The sequence below is a fragment of the Bombus bifarius genome, unplaced genomic scaffold (assembly GCF_011952205.1).
Source record: "Bombus bifarius isolate JDL3187 unplaced genomic scaffold, Bbif_JDL3187 scf7180000007978, whole genome shotgun sequence".
NCBI classification, from domain to species: domain Eukaryota; kingdom Metazoa; phylum Arthropoda; class Insecta; order Hymenoptera; family Apidae; genus Bombus; species Bombus bifarius.
The window spans coordinates 5,591,278-5,608,585 of NW_022884363.1; the positions used below are offsets into that span (position 1 = coordinate 5,591,278).

The following is a 17,308-nucleotide window of genomic DNA, read 5'->3' on the forward strand; positions in this document are numbered from 1 at the left end:
AAAATCGAAAATTTGTTTTTCATATTTCCAAAGTTTAGACATTCAAGAATATGCCCTTAAAAGGATTTTTCAAAATTTCAATTATTTTATGAGTTACAGCCATTTTTGTGACGCAGCATCTGCTTCGATCCGACCAGAACAAATGAACAGTAGACGGTAGACGTTGTCCGAATAAACTTGTCTCAAAACTTTAAACGCGTTTTTCTCGAAACTACTTTTTTCGAGTTGGCGTGCACGATATCTCAAGTTCTAATGAACCGATTTATTTTAAATTTGGTCTGAATATTCCTTATATACTTCTCTATCGTCCGGACTACGCTCAGCTCAAAATCTTTAATATTACTATTTTTTAAATTAATATTACTATTTTTAAAATGTTGTATTGACTTTTCCAAGATTCAGACGATAGCGGCATCCATACTAATTAAGAATCTGTTCACTTTTTTTGTTTCAAATGACCAGAAGGGTTGATATCATGCACGCCACGACACCCCATCTTTGGCAGCACCCACTTTGCCAGCTCATAACTTTTTAAATATTAAGTTTTTTTCCGGAGATTCCGAAGACAAAGATTTCAGAAAATTATCATCGTCGGCGCTGTCATCAATCTAGAAAACGCAATAGAAGGAGTAACGTTCGTTCTGCTATATGCTGCGTGCTGAAAATGGATTAGTGATAGATAGTGGAGCTTTTTGCGTCCACTTTGCAATCATTTGCCAAAAGTCTCCTCAAATACCGCTAAAAATCGTCTTTTTTCACATGGAATCGTGGAATCGTGGAATCGTGGAACACAAAATATCCAAATATTGGCTTACTTTGTAAAGTTGAAAACGTTCGTGTGAGGGCGTTGTATACTACTCGGAAAACTATGTGGCCGATAGAAGTACGAATGTTCAAATCGTGGAAGTCCTTTAAATACTGCGCATTAGTAACTACACACTGACACGCTGGACAACTATCTTTTTAGGTAGACTCAGGAGTTAAACCTATCTAGATCTTACCTTTTTCCTTTTTCTATGCATTCAGTTTTCACTTACTAAAGTATGTTTGAACATGCAATGGTTAAATTCATTTAATAATACGAGGTTATCGACAAACGTAAATTGATAATTGGAAATATAAGTTCATTTCGTATACTTAAATACGGAACCTAACCCCAGAGGTGGTAAGAAGAGGGTAAAATTTGTTTTACAGAATAATCGTATTTCTATGTCTATTAAAGTTAATGATGTGAAATTCGGCATATGAACTCATTAAAAATAAACGAACACGTATTTGACCAGTTTTCAAAATTAGATACTTAAAGAGTATTCAACTAGAGGCTAATAAATATAATTCAAATACTGTGCTAGCGAAGCCGCGAGTGGGCAGATAGTATATTATATATGTATATATTATAATTATTTGGGTATTCGTTAGATATAATATTAAATTCTTTTGAATGCATAGTTGACACATCTTGTTTTTACAAATTGACATATTTAATTTTAATAAAACAATTGATTTTATATTGTTTTCATATATTGTTTATTATAAAATGTTGATGATGTAATAAAAGTAGAGGAAGAGATGCAAAATTATTTTTATTTTTAATCACTTTTTTATTATAGCAGTTGTAATCTCATATATTGCATGGAAATAAATAGATTGCAATGCAGAACATATAGATTTATTACTTGTAGGTAAATATACTTCGATAGGTGTAAATTGGCAACTGTTATAATAAATATATTATAATAAAAAAATACTATGACTTGTTTTAAAAATATATGATTCAGTAATAGACTGTTTTCATGAAGTATGTAGCTTGTTAGCTTCTTAGTATATAGCTTGTTATTTATTTCATAAAATTATCGTGAATGAAATATTTATACATAATATTATATGAATGTGATACTATACGAATTTTATCACGTATATTTAACATAAAAAAGACTACAATTCTATCATTAATCAGTTTAACATATTAGATGAGTTATGTAAATAAAATAACTGATTTGAAATAATGTGTCTAAATTATAAATTACAAGGATGATAAATCGTATAAATAATATGTAGGTATATGTATGAAACATTATAAAAGTAATTCCAATTAGCCATATTTTTCTTACAATAATAATGCATTTACTTTCTGAATATATTAAATGTCATACATAAACGATCCAAAATATAACAATTGGATCCTGTAGTTCTATGCGTTGCTCGGAATAATGTGTGCGTTGAACAATTTAATTCCTAACAAATAACGAAATGATAATTTATCAACAGAAATAATATGCGCAAGTATCGTCGACAACATAATGTTTATTATAAAGAAGATGCTACACCATTTTTTCTTTGGGATATTGTATGAAAGTGCTTCGGCTTAAATAGCACACAATTATCAATTGCTCAATTACAATTGTATAAAAAGTGTACAAGAGCGTACAAAATTTTTACATTGTTTTTACAGCATCAATTACATTAACGATTTATATAGAATAACTTACGTGCGACAGTTTATGAAAAATTGCGTGTAAGATTACATTTACAAGAAATTGGCTACATAAGAGAAGTCTACATGTAATCCATATAGATAGGAAATGGATGTTTCTGAATGCTGCGCAATCACAAAATTATACAAGAAGTTAAACTGTCACAAATCGATAGAATGCAAAAGGATTCAATGAATTAAAAGCTTCATCACTGTTTACAATCATATGTAATATTTTCTTACTAGTCTATTTGCATTTTGTTATAGTTGCAATCAATATGGAAAAGAAGGTGCAGCCTAAACATGTAATGTTCTAAAGGAAACGTAATTAAAAAAGATGAATAAAAAATTATTATAATTATACTAATAATCATTACAGTTCTCTTAATATCAAGATACTTTCCGCCATTCATACCTTATCCTGTATCCACAAAAAATTTGACCTGATAGTCATGGTCATTAATATTATATATAGGTACTTATTTATAGAATGATTGTTTATTAATATTATGAAATACTTCTATACAATCACAAATGTAACATCTGCTAGATCAATGAAAAATTTCTAACTTTTTATGCTGCAATACGAATTTCTTATTATGTACATTCCTACATATATGCAGATATCATTCATATTAAATAACTTAAAACTCGATCATCACTATTAAATTTACCGCTTGTCTTTCCTCTAGTTATTTATAGAATATGATGTTTATCCATAAAATGAAATGTAATGGTAAGCATATATATACATTGCAGCCTCGCATTGTTCCGTAATTTTAGTTCCATTAACCACATACCAACAATAATCAATCAATGGAAATGTATTACTACATTCTATGTTCTTATGTTAACATTTACTAAATGACTGGTTTAAAACTATTAGGTCAACCTATGTTAATAATATATCCGAATGCATTAGTGACGGTTTTGTTGAGTTACGATTTTTTAAAGCAAATTTTACTGATAACAAAGTAAACTAATATTAATTACATTATTATAATTGTACATTCGCTTTATATTTCACTAAATTATAGAACTACTGTTTTTTCATAAATTATTACATACATCTAATGCACTAGTGGCAAAAAATGTTCTTGTACCATGCGTATGGACCACGCTGGCCCCGAAAATTGGCTCCATTGGAGCTATTCACAGAGTCTTTAAATAATATTAAACAGTACTCGCAGTATGTACGGTGTTACTGCGAAACAGATAAAACATTTGACTATTACATAGATAGATTTTGTCGCATTCATTTTTCATATTACGAAATAGTCTGCAATATATTTATATTACCATTGGCTCCATCTTCTTCTTCCTCTTCCTAATATTCAAAAATTCACATCATAATAAATCATATCTATAAATGGCAATTTGTGAAAGCGGTAAAAGATTAAATTCGCTTACCTCGTCAAAACCGAAACAAGTTTCCATTTCCTTCTGTAATTTTGGATCACTTTGTGTGTTCTGAGATGAAGATTTCATAGCAGTTCCTGCTTCCATTTTTAATTCATTCATTTCCATTTCTTCTTCTTCTTCTTCTTCTTCTTCCTCTTCTTCTGCTTCATCTCCTTCTTCGCCTGTACCAGTTACGATCCCACTTTCTTGACTCAAAGGATCTTGCATCATCAAATCTCCGTCTTCACTGGCTACTACGGCCATTTGCTAAACAAAGGTGGAACAATCAGAATTATATTCATACATAAACATAATGAACTAATATTTTTTTAGCGTTTGTTATAATACACACTTGATCAGTTCCTTGATTGTCAGCTAGCTGTATAACTTCCAATACAACATATTGTTGACCATCACTTCCTTCGACCGCCATCATATCCTCTTCATCTTCTTCTTCATCTTCGTAACCTTTAAGTTTAGTAGCTAAATCACCTGTTATTATAACACAACACATGGATATTAGTCAATGACCTGAATACAGATCATTGAGTAAGTGTCCCTGTGATTACAATATTTTATGACTATTCATTCATTATATATGTGTAGTACAATTTGCTTCATTCACAAAATTTAAATATTGTTTTAGAAATATCAAATTTGCGACTTGTTCCTAATTATACACATATAAATGAACCAAGTTTCCTTGTTCTGCCTTGCAAATTTGATGAAACTTTACCTGTCATGACCTCGACTCTCTGTCCATCTATAATTTGAATCTTTTTCTGTCTACCCATCTTCAATGCTTGTTGCTTTTCTTGAAGAGATGATTCCGGATCATGAACAGCCATATGTCGAATAAGATTCCCTTTATGCCTGAAAAACAAAATACGTAGGCATTCAACTGTATTCTCCTCCATATCTTCACTTCATAAGTGTATCACAAATATTACATACCTAAACGGTCGTTCACATTCAGGGCATTGATGTGTCTTTTCTTGTGGCGGAGGGGGGACATAAGTAGGATTATGATATAAATTATAATGCCGTTTGAGAAGTTGTTTTTGTCTGAATGATTGAAAGCAATGATCACATTGATATGGTTTTTGATCAGTATGAATTAACATGTGGCTCTCGAGATGACGCTCGGATATAGAAGCATATGGACACAAATCACATTTATAACACTTTTCTCCTTCGTGAGTTTTACTATGCAATTTGTAGCTATATCTACAATGGTAAAATACATTATATGTTTTGTGTTTGCAACATATAATATTTTCACTTTTGTAGCTATTATACAGCCCAGTCTTTGCCACATACCTGTCTGGGAATGATTTTCCACAGCGTTTACATTTCAAAGGTTTGTCAGAGGTGTGTAATTTTTGTACATGAATTCTGAGATCTGTTTTTCTTCCACACGTCGTTGGACATAATTCACACTGAAACACTGGCTTGTCACCAACTATAACACATATTATTATAACCATAAATGAAAGAAAATTACATAACAAATGTAACAACCTTTAACATATAAAGTATCAACATACCGTTATGTATCAGTTTGTGAGCTTTTAAGCTGTTAGACTGAGTAAACCTTGCCTGACAAAAATCACACTCGTATGGTTTTTCTCCTGTATGTATGCGCAAATGGCGTTTTAGTTTGAAAGTATCAGGACTTGCATATGTACAATGCGGACACTGTAATGTAAATGTAATGATAATTTTATGGTTGTGAATAACGCTTTTTAAGCTTTTTATATGAACATATGATATACCTGATATGGACGTTCGCCTGTATGACACCGAATATGACGTTTGAGTTTAGACAATTCAACAGATGCATAGTCACATTCATGACATTTATGTGGTTTTTCATGTGTGTGTCTATATCGAACATGTCTAACAAGTTCACCTATAAATTAATACTAATGATGATTACTATGTTTCTGCACTTCAATGCTACTTGTTTCTTTTAATAATTCAAAGTCAAATGCTTATCAAATGAAAAAAGATATAAAGAGTTTATAAATATTTTGTACTCACCAGAGGTTGTGAATGCACTATCACAAAATTTACAGTGATGTGGCTTGGTCCCAGTATGTGTATTAACATGATTTTGAAGCGAGGCCAGAGTTTTAAATCCTCTTTCACAAACGCTACATTTATGTGGCCTTTCCTCAGAATGTGATTTCATATGTCGTGATAGCAGATATCTACATCATATGCAGATTAAGAAATTGTTTACAAGTTAGTCAAATTTTGATTATGGTATAATTTAAAACAAACTAAAAAATTACCGTTTTGGACTTGTGTAGTTACAGTAATTACACATATGAGCTTGAGTGACAGTTTGGGACTTTTTAGGTAAAATTTTCACAATCTTAGTTTTGTCATCTTCTACTTCTGATTCCACAGGTACTTCATTATCTTCATTATCTTCAAAATCATAAACTGTAAGATCTTGTTCTCCTTCTCCTTCTTCACCTTCTGTTCCTTCTCGTGCTATTGGTTTGCTTTCCTTATCCTCAGCATCAGGTTGCTGAACTATTAGTACATAACTGACTTCACCAGGATTGGTATCAGATGGTACAATAGTTACTGTTTGATACGCATCTCCAGAGTTTATTACAACCTCATTATTTCCATTACTCGTTACCTGGCCCTATGAAAAACAATATACTTTCATAGCAATGGTATACCAGTATGACATTCCATGAACAAAGATAATTTCCCTTACATCTTCATCACCATCAACATTTTCTAATTCTTCAATTTCATGGTATTGTTCTTCTTGAGGTGCTTCTCCATCATTATTTACATCTGCTTCTTCTACTTCTTGAATTTGAACCTGTGTCATGACAGGTGTTTCATCATTATTTGCTTGGTAGTAATATTGACCAGATTGGTCAACAAAGTAAGTTCCACCTTCTTCTCCACCAGACAGTCCTTCCACTTGTTGCACTATAAGCTAAAGTTTTAATAGAAGCTTGTTCCTTCTAAGGTAAATATAGAAAATTCATTTGAAAATACTAACACTGTACATGTTGCAATTGCTCCCCTTGACCTCCTTCTATTTCTCTATTAAATGTTTCTAAGTATGTCTGTATCTCTGTTACAGATTCCTGCTCCTCTTCTAACTTAATTGTTGCTACGTTAGTTGTCATGGTCAAATCATTAACTCATAGAAGGCTACTTTCTGTCATTAATCTGAAAGAACAAAAGATGTATTTTTTATTGAATGCTTTGTAAATAAAAGTATAATTTTCAAATAGTTTACCATATATTTTACTTTTTGTGTCATAAAAACATATTGTAATTAGTTACGCATTTGTATATCTTTTTATAAATTTAATGGAGTTATTCTATTGCAAACAAAATTTTATATTTTATGCTAACTACATAATCATCACTTATAGACAACATAGTGCTATATATGTACACATATATACATACTATATCTAATTGTAAAGAAGATATTTAGCTACATATCTAATCACTCATTGCAATATGCAGTTTTGGCATTAAAAAGATTCGAAGATCTACTTGAGTAAATATCCATGAATATATGGAATCATTTACATAGTTATCGAATTATTACAGAAACGACGTAGAGTCGAAACATCATATACATAGAATATGACAATCGTTTCATAAGAATGCGCAAGTGTAATCGGTTTTACTTTCGAGAGCATTCGAAAACACGTGCATGCATTCGGAAATTGTATCGATCATCACTGATATATCAGTGGGAATGCACGAGGCATCATGAGTGGTGCGAAATTAAGGAAAAATAAATATATCCTTGTAAAGAAATTGAAGGTACGGAAGATACGGATGAACCAGAGGTGACAAGAGCGAATAATTAATAGGATTGACCATGTGTTGGAATCCTCGTAATCGAGTATCGGTGTTATATCATTGGAAAGTCAAACGGGATTGACAGAAGCGACGCACGCTGCCGCGGAACGCCATGTAACACGCGAAGCGGGTAATGCGAACGATGATGACGCCATGGGCAAAATGTGATTGCGCCGTGATGGGTGAAGGAGCGTGTGGAAATGGGTAGCGGACCTCCAGGGTTCCGTAACCGAGGACTTTTGTCAAACATCGGAGGCTCCGAAGTTGCGCATTCTGTCGGAAAGCTTTTAAGACAACGCGGGTGCTTTCGATTTCAGGACACAGGGGGCATTAACGACAAAAATTTCAGAAAATTATCACCGTCGGCGCTGTCATCAATATGGAGGACGCAACGGAAGGGAATACTGTTCGTTCTGCTACGTGTTGGATATAACTTACCAATCTTTTGCGTTCAGCTCGCGGCCGGCAAGCACAGATCTCTTCAAATACCTTCAAAAATTGTCTTTCTTCACACGGAATCGTGTTTTCACTTTGTGCTAAGTTCACCTGCGGCTCGAAACCTCTAAATATTCGCTTACCTCGTAAAGTCGAGAAAGTTCGTGTGAGGGCGTTGTGTAAGACCCGGAGGATAATATGGCCGATCGAACTACGAATGTTCAAATGCTGCGCGTTGATAGCTGCGCACTGGCATGCATCACTCGTCATGTTTACACCGGACGACTGTCGTTTTTAGGTACTTCCGGGTAGTAATTTTACCTATATATTACCAATTAACTTTTTCCCTTTTTCATGTATTCGGTTTTCACTCACTGAAGTATGTTTATAAGTATACGGCGGTGAAACTACTTTAATAATACTTTGTTACTAGTAAATGTAGCGTTGATAATGCTGAGATGTAAGTTCATGTGATATACTTGCTGGTGAGGTGCATTCGACGAAATAAAAAAAGTCCACCGCCATGCGAAAAGAGCGGGAAAGCCATAGTTAAGGTGGGAACAAGGATTAAAATCTTAGTGGGGAGAACAACACCCATTTACTTATGCGAAATATCACTTTTTCCTAAATGATTAATAACTGATGTACGTTGATGAGAAAATATATACAATGACGATACAATCACATGTTAAGTATTAAAAAATTATATACATATGTATGTGCAATTATTCGAACATTTGTTAGGTACAATATTAAAATTTTTTTTGTCAAGCATAAGGTACAAAAAATGTCTTTGCCTTTCAATCAGTTTTTTATTGTAACAGTTCTAATCTCACGAATTTGCATTGAAGTAAACAGATATTACACGATAGTACACTATATGATACATATAAATTAGTGAGTAAAATAACAAATATGATATTGAAATAAAAGAATACAATGATTTTTAGTAAAAGTATATAATTAAGTAAGAAACTGCTTTTTTTAAATATATAGTTTATTAATACATTTTATAAAATTATCGTGAATGAAATATTTACATATGGTATATTATATGCATTTGATATTAACAGTTTTATCACGTATATGAAACAAAACGAACTTCCCATAATTGTTTCATTAACCAGTTAAAGATATTAGATGAGCTATGTAAATAAAAGGATTAGTTTGAAATAATTTGTATTATTAGATTATAAATTACAAGGAAGATAAATTGTACAAATAGTATGTAGAAATACGTGTAAAACGTTATAAAAATAATTCCAATTGTTATATTTTTTTCTTATAACAATAATATATTTACTTCCTAAATATATTAAATAGTATACACAAACGTCCCAAAATATAACATCAACTGATTTCTTTTATGTTAATATTGATAACATAAAAACATGTTTTATACGTATCTTACATAATTCTTTTTTAGCAAAAACAACGAAAAACAAACAGAAGCTATGAATAGGAAAGATCGATTTAAAAATATTAGAGTTATAGCATAAACATAAATATATAACAATTAAAATTCGTGTTATGTGTATGTAGAAATCAAATAAATTTCTATCTGAATAACCTATATTCCATGCATGTCACAGACTTGTTGATCCATAAAATTTTTAATATCAACTTTTAAAATATAAATAACTACTATGGCCATTATGATTGTAACTATCATAGAAAAGAATAATAAATGCTTCAAGAAAACGACATCATTGTACAACTTTGTATGACTGTCTTTCAAATGTGCTATCTGTAAGTAACCAATGTATATATTAGTATACTGTTCATTAATATCATACTTTTAATCACATTATTTTGCCTTACTTTCCGGGAAAGTATATCTATTTGACCAGTTTCTGACAAGCCTGAGGTAGAATGTAATTTTGATGTTTCATTACTTGTAATTCCACCATCGCAACATCTTAATTTATGTTCCTCTGCTGGTTTCTCAGACTGAATAAAACATAAATTAACAATTACACATTAAACGTCTATATAATTAATATATATCGATGTGTTACCTTCCATAAAACTGCTAGTTCTTGGGCCGATGCATTCGGATCTTTTAATGGAAGGCACATAACTAAGAATTTATCGACATGAAAGAGACTGCGCATATTATGTTCTTGTTGTACAACGACTGAAATCGTGCGTTGTTCTTGAGGTAATAAAACTCCCGAACTTAGCCGTACTTTAAACTTTCCCGGCGACGTTGTTTTTACCTACATATATAATAGAAAATATTTATGCTATGTTCCATATACATCATATCGTAAATTTTATCATAGAAGAAAAACTCATCTTACCTTATAAGATAAAGGTTTATCTACAGTCACATTTTTAATTGTAATTGTTCCACTAATTTCATTTCCTACTTTATTAAATATAAATGCATCTGGTTCAATTGATAATACTGCAGAAGAATAAGTATTATTTGTCAGTATAAGAATCAAAGTAGAGCTTTTATCTTTGCAAACATTTTCAATATTTACAATAGATGTAAAAATGAATTCTTTCTGACAATAAAATTTCCATTTCACACAAAAATCAGAAAGAATTCTAAAGAATCATCTCTACATCTATGATTTAATAATGCCTATAAAAGTATAATTTTACTTACATTGTTCTTCATTTGATTGATCTCCAAAACTACTTGTAGATTGTTCTGTTAATGGAGAACCTTCTGCAAAATGTACCTATAGTTACATAAAGATAAAAAATTAATTCTCAAAGGAAGTTGTGAATTATTTGACATTTATTTTTCCACTAATTAATTATATACCTTCTTATTATCAAATTTTCCATTTATTGTAGCATCTATATTATTTTGTGCTTCCGGTACAAATTTGAAGGTATATTCGTTACTACCTCCCCAACATGTTAGTATGTCACTAGGTTCTACCAACTCATGTATGTTGCTTTTATGCACAAATTTAATTTTTGGAATTGCCTTAGGTGGCAACCATGACTTTATCATTTTAAATGCAGTGTTTAATATCCATGGCATTTCAAAAATAATGATATAATTCAAAAAATTGGGGTAATAATTTTTACAAAGGTTGATCAGGTACTTGATAAATTCCATATCCATATTTAAAATACCAGTATCTGACATATCAAAGAAAAGTGAAATTTGATTGCCATTAGTTTGTCTGAAATACCATAGAAAAGATAACATTAATTCTGAAAACAAATTGATCTAAATAATTTATTACAGATTATTTAATCTTACCTTTCTAATCTTTCAAACCAATACACAACAAGCTTTTGCAATTGACTAAAGTCTTTACTGCCTTTAGTATGTAACTTACATTTAATAACAAACATTGTTTTACCATCTTTGTCTTTACCATGAATAAAGCACAATCCATTATTTAAATATTCTTTCATCACATTCTCTTCTGTAATCTCTGTAATTGGATAATATTGTAATAGTTTCATTAAAACTTATATAATTTATACATAGCAACTAAAAAAACTGCACATATGAATGTATATTATCCATACCATTTGTGCCAAATTTACTCCTCCAGCTGCAAGTCTCCCATAACATATTAAGTGAGTCTTGCATATTGTTTTCATTGTGCTCTAAAAATCTTTTTAACCAGTTATTATTGTTTACATTAGCAATATCAACAGGGTGAAATTCTGAAATTGGATTCAATTAAATGATTAATTGAATCATAAATATTTTTATGTATTATACATTTTATCAATTAAATACACAATAATAAGTGGAACAAAGGCTTCATAAATTATTCATAAAAATGATTCTTATTCTTTCATCGAATACATATTGAAAACATTGCTTTGGTATATGACACTAAGCTTAAATTTTACCCTGTGAGTTAGTCAGGTTTTTTCAAAATACCATTGGAAAGAAAAAATACACCTTTTTACGATATGAAAATAAATATACACACTAGGATCTGGTGGTCCCTCGTCAGCCAACTTTTTAAAAAATTTTTCACGAAGTTCCGTAATTAATTCTGTTCGTACTTCCATCTTTGGTTAACCTGCTGATGACTATAACACTAACACTTTAACCGGCAGTGAACTACTAATACGATAACCAGACACGATAATTGTTTATCCGGATCCGGACATCAGATCTGCGCGCAGAGACACGCGCATACTGTTCGGAATCTTTGGACTTTACACTGAATTAATTGAAATCATACATTCTTTCTTCTATAATTATGTGTGGAACACACTTTTTCTTAAACATATACTGACGTAAGAGAACTTGATGTAAGTTCTAATTTTTTTACGGAAGTGCCACAAAGTCTGATTTGTAAAATATGATCTATGAATAATTTCCTTGTAGACTATTACGTATTGGTTTGCTGTCAGTACGTATATTTATTTAAGCTTGATTTCCATATGCCCACGTCTAATATGTACTACAGAGAAATACACGAGTCCTTCGTTAATGAAAATAAAATAATAAAATTCAGTGGTACATTAAAATATTAAATGTTACTGTACTACAAGAGAATTTTAAATATTGCAAAATTTATGTTTTATGTATAAGTTTAAAATATGTTTTTTTAATTATAATCGTTTTAACATCATTGGTAATTGATTTTTAATTACTATATTATTTGTATATATTTAGGTTTATTACTTTTTAAATTTACTTAGGTTTATGAAAATAAATAGAAAAAAATTTTGAATATAAAACTATTTTTGTTGCACTTATAATTTTACAATAGTCTGTTAATATACACAATAATATTTTGGACTAAAGATTCTAATAATTAAATTATTAAAGTTACAAACAATAATTAAAGATAGTAACTTCATAAAATACAGACGCTTTTGAAGAGAAAAAGTAATGAGCTCTATTAATTAATTAAATAGTAGAACTTCTTATGTATAAAATATTTACCCTTAATTTTCGAAATACTAATCGTGCTTTACGAAGGCACTTAATCGTAATGTCAATTCTAAATATTTTGCTTATAACCGAGATAATTCCAAAAAAAGACGGGAAATGATTTGAAAAACTAGGGACATTTTAATCGACGTTTTAATTGTCGTTATAAAATTCTATTGCATTAGCATTTGTTGATTTCATCCTTCATAAATTCGTCATAAAATTAATTGCACTTAAATCCATAGTTTACTTGTCATGGTGAAATCTGTACTTGATATGCCTATTTCGTTCAGATAAAAAACAAGTTATAGATAGCGAGAATAAAAATCTAATGATATCTGATTTATATAAAACGATAGGAAGGGTGTAGTACTTATGCATAGACGAAGTAATGTTTTCCGATACACGTGCACACAATGGCACACTGTATGCGATGTATAATATATTTATGTGGGCATTAAAATATGCAGCTAGTTTATATCGTATGACAATATGTATATGTATATACAATATTTGACATGTCAAATAATTCACAAATAGTTCTGTTTTCTCTCTTTTACACATATATCTTTCTTGTCAACAAATAACAAAGGCGTGAAATATGAAACTTTTAATTTACATGAAACAAAATTCTCGAAATACACGTGGTTGACTATTATGCAGTTTTTCTTTTTTAACAAGATTCTTTAGTCAACCCATGTTAACATAGAATTGTACAAAACGATTGGTATTTTTCTCATACCGGTATATTACCTCCATCGTGGTAGCAATCATGATACTGCCTTGATAGAACACGTTTCAGTATTATTACAATAGAGGTGGATACTTTTGTGTGTGTATATATAACTCAGTTTATACTAAGACTACTATCATTAAAAATCATATATATGCATGTATATATCCACACACATATTGTAATATGTTTTTATATATATATAAATACATGTGGGGCCATCCCATTTTTTAATCTATCGTAGTCCACTCTTATATTAATAAAGGCATACTAAAAATTGAACAAGCATACTAAGGCATGTATTTCTTACAATGATTTATATTAAGATTCTTGAAACTGCATAAAAATTCTATTAAAAAATTAATTAGCATATACAATTCAATGATTTGTATATACAATTATGCTATAATTGGGACAGAACTATCGATATTACGTTATATACCGTGCCTGTATCTTAACATATTTTATTAATGATATTTATTGCAAATATTAATAAAAATCTTCTGCTGAAAAAATCACATTCTCTCAAAAATTATGTCGATAATAGTGTATTATATATAAAAGCGTTTCTCCCAGTGCCTTTACCATATTAGTTGCAGACTAGTTGAATGGATTAAAATAGGGCAGCCATTGTGAGTATATGTATATCCATTTCAGATTTAGAAAACTCTCATCTGACAGAAATTGACCATTTGAGAGGTTTGATAATATAACACAAAAGATTTTGATAAAGATCTTTGAGAATATAACACATAATACGGTTGTATAAAATATTCTGAACACTGTAACATTCAGATGCTGTTCAAGAATATACCGCAGATAAATATTCAGTTATTAAACTGTCCATTTATAAATATCCATTTTATATGGTTGTATTATTCTGTTTTATATTATTTTTTTCTGTTTAATTATTTCAAGTCTGTCCCATTAGACACCACTGTATGTTATCTATAGCTCTTGATAATTTGAAATTTTGATCGATAATTGGCTACTTATTCAATTTAATCATCCGCATTATTTATAGGTATCCAAAATATTTACAACTTTACTTGCAGATGTTTCGATTTTTTGTAGTTGCTAAAATTCAATCTCTCTTTACAGTAGAAGAGGAGTTTCGTTTAAAACTACTAGTTCTGTGCGAAGTTATTACCCATTCTCTGAATTAGTAAAACTTCCATTGACTTCAGTAACTGTTCCGCATGCAAAAATTCAGTTACTTTCAGAATTAACTTCTTTTGCACCTTCACCATCTCCTTCTTCGCGTGTCATGCTTTCTATTGGTGCCTGTGCATCCTCTACATTGGTAATGTTAGTGGATGGCAATTGTCCTGATTGGACTGATGGAGTTACGGATGGTGGACCATTCTGAGCAGCTCCTTGTGGGAATCCTGTCTCTGCTGATACTAAATGCGATGGCATATGTGGTGAAGCGGTTTGAGATTTCCTACTTTTTTCTCCCTTTCTCCACAACGTTATTTCCTAAAAAAATGTAATTGTAAAAAGTACCTCAATAAAAAGTTAGTAAATCAGAGGCTTATTATTCAACTTACTTGTTGTTTGAAATATCTACGATCTTCCTCATCCATGAGAACTAAATTAAGGTAATATCTAACACTGAATTTTTTATTGATGTCACGCATTGTAGGTGTCAAATCATAGCCTGCTAGAAAGACTCTTATTGGAATAGACTCGCCTCGGACTGGCGCTCCATCCATTATTTCATATTTCGCTATAGTTTCATTTTCCGTAAATGTATGTGGACCTGCAAATATATATTCTATTTATAATAGTGTTCAAATTATAAGAAAGATTATTATGAATATTTTTATGAGAAAAAAGATCTAAAAATTATACTGTACCAGAACCGGTAGTTTCCCGTTTTATTATAGCAATTTCCATGTGTTTAATTTTTATTCTAACCAAAAGAAAATATATTTTCCCAACAATAACATCTTTTAAATGATATCTGAAAAGATATAAATGTAAGTTAATCTTTAAACTCAATATTAGGCATTAAGAGTTACATAATTAAACTTTACATCAAAGCAACTTACTTGCTTTTATTATACTCAAATTCAATATGCAAACAGTCTTCAATTCCAACTTCCATTTTAATAGGATTGTTCATATCTGGATAGGAACTAAGAGTGTGGACGACTAATTCAAGTTCTTTAACAATATCACTAAGTCTTCGAACAATTGTAACTTTGAGAAAATATCTTAGTCGTACATTAGATCCTGTGTAACTTTCAAATGGTTTTTCTACATTTGCAAATTCAAAAGTATATACTGTGTTATGAGTCAGTTCTCCCGGCCTAGCTAATTCCTTAACTAGACTTGTAAACTCATGATGATTTCCTCTATCATAATATAATTCAATTTGTCCAATAAATTCTACTTTTACACCTTGATGCTCCAATTTACCAGCTTTCCTGAGACTAATATTAATCTGCAAATAATAGTGTATTAATTAACCTTATTTGCTTCTCAAGAAGGATTTAAACTACATTATGACATTATCTACTAAAAGTCATGTTTCACAAAAAGGAAATTATTTTTAAATATATTCTATTATAGTTCTATGGTTTGAATTTATCAAATTAAATAAGATAATTATATTTACTTAAAGATATTAAAACATATCAGTCTTTCTCTTATATATATACCCATATACGTTAAATACTGTAATTTTTTGGAATATATGCATATATAACAATATTAGTGTGCGAAAATAAATAAATTATTAAATATTAATATAAATAATTAATATAGAATAGCGCAATGTTGAGTATTTCTTATTTTATCTTATACGGCTATTGGTCTAGAGTTTACGAATAAACACCGTAGGTTATGGATTACATTCTGTACAAATATTTCATTTAGTTTATTTATATTTATTCGTTTAAAAAAAGATTTTTACCTTTCCAGAAACGGTTTCACCGTCATAGTATAACAAGTGGCGCTCTTTTTTACCATCTTCAGATTTAATGTCTGCAGTCTTCCTGGTTTCTGCACCATCCAAAGTAATCTCTATATCAGCCGATTGACCAAACCCAAAGAAACTCTACAAAAAAAGATGAAGTAGATACATCGGGAATATCTTATAATTTCGTAACGAATGATTTAACTGTTCTAAGACGAAGAATTTACTAATCAAAAAGTAACATACCATTTTTCGTAAAAAAGTTTGAGCTTGTATAAATTATCGCACGTTCTATCGTAATCGTGTTCGCGTTAACAAGACCAACGTGTGAAATCAATGAAAAATCCTCGAAGGCAACATTTTTTCACGTAGAAACGAGAAAAGTTGTATTATTTTTTGCTCGCTTCCTCCCAAAAGTCACAAGTAGCCAATATGGCTGCGCACTGTAACCCCCACCCTTACCATGTACTGTCAAACTTACAGTCGCGTGTAAGAATGCGGTAGACAACATTCGAACCGGTAATATCTAGTATTATTTACATTCATTTTTTATTTCTTTTTAAATTCGTTGTTGTAATTGGATAAGACAATGGATTTAGGTTTCGATTA

The 17,308-nt window shown here is 30.5% G+C and overlaps 3 protein-coding genes and 1 long non-coding RNA gene across 9 annotated transcripts; 1 reads left to right on the plus strand and 3 right to left on the minus strand.

Annotated features, from left to right (window-relative positions):
• Window positions 1-2,101: 2,101 nt before the first annotated feature.
• Window positions 2,102-8,563, minus strand: LOC117204317 (transcriptional repressor CTCF-like). Of its 5 annotated transcripts, none has more exons than XM_033441584.1 (13): window positions 8,311-8,563; window positions 6,909-7,081; window positions 6,612-6,835; window positions 6,172-6,536; window positions 5,918-6,087; window positions 5,650-5,786; window positions 5,422-5,572; window positions 5,195-5,336; window positions 4,829-5,101; window positions 4,611-4,747; window positions 4,227-4,366; window positions 3,884-4,141; window positions 2,102-3,800 (listed from the first exon to the last, which is right to left on the minus strand). In XM_033441584.1, exons 2-13 carry the CDS (start codon window positions 7,036-7,038, stop codon window positions 3,741-3,743), a joined length of 2,187 nt encoding a protein of 728 aa, XP_033297475.1. In that variant the 5' UTR covers window positions 7,039-7,081; window positions 8,311-8,563; the 3' UTR covers window positions 2,102-3,740. The 5 variants fall into 5 exon arrangements, with proteins under 5 accessions (XP_033297475.1, XP_033297477.1, XP_033297473.1 ...); XM_033441586.1 differs by having other exon boundaries at window positions 4,227-4,342; window positions 8,171-8,563; XM_033441582.1 differs by having other exon boundaries at window positions 8,171-8,563.
• LOC117204320 lies at window positions 8,326-8,851 on the plus strand. The gene is made up of 2 exons (XR_004487065.1): window positions 8,326-8,465; window positions 8,601-8,851. It is a non-coding gene; the product is annotated as an uncharacterized LOC117204320 (long non-coding RNA).
• Window positions 8,852-9,449: 598 nt separating this feature from the next.
• On the minus strand, window positions 9,450-12,534 carry LOC117204319 (motile sperm domain-containing protein 2-like). Of its 2 annotated transcripts, none has more exons than XM_033441595.1 (9): window positions 12,088-12,169; window positions 11,672-11,812; window positions 11,397-11,574; window positions 10,947-11,316; window positions 10,785-10,860; window positions 10,471-10,577; window positions 10,186-10,386; window positions 9,989-10,117; window positions 9,450-9,914 (listed from the first exon to the last, which is right to left on the minus strand). In XM_033441595.1, the coding sequence occupies exons 1-9, from the start codon at window positions 12,167-12,169 to the stop codon at window positions 9,738-9,740; spliced, it is 1,461 nt and encodes a 486-aa protein (XP_033297486.1). In that variant the 3' UTR covers window positions 9,450-9,737. The 2 variants fall into 2 exon arrangements, with proteins under 2 accessions (XP_033297486.1, XP_033297487.1); XM_033441596.1 differs by having other exon boundaries at window positions 9,455-9,914; window positions 12,057-12,534.
• Window positions 12,535-13,179: 645 nt separating this feature from the next.
• Window positions 13,180-17,087, minus strand: LOC117204344 (vacuolar protein sorting-associated protein 26B-like). The gene is made up of 6 exons (XM_033441632.1): window positions 16,946-17,087; window positions 16,697-16,840; window positions 15,831-16,225; window positions 15,636-15,742; window positions 15,327-15,538; window positions 13,180-15,255 (listed from the first exon to the last, which is right to left on the minus strand). Exons 1-6 carry the CDS (start codon window positions 16,946-16,948, stop codon window positions 14,986-14,988), a joined length of 1,131 nt encoding a protein of 376 aa, XP_033297523.1. The 5' UTR covers window positions 16,949-17,087; the 3' UTR covers window positions 13,180-14,985.
• Window positions 17,088-17,308: the final 221 nt, after the last annotated feature.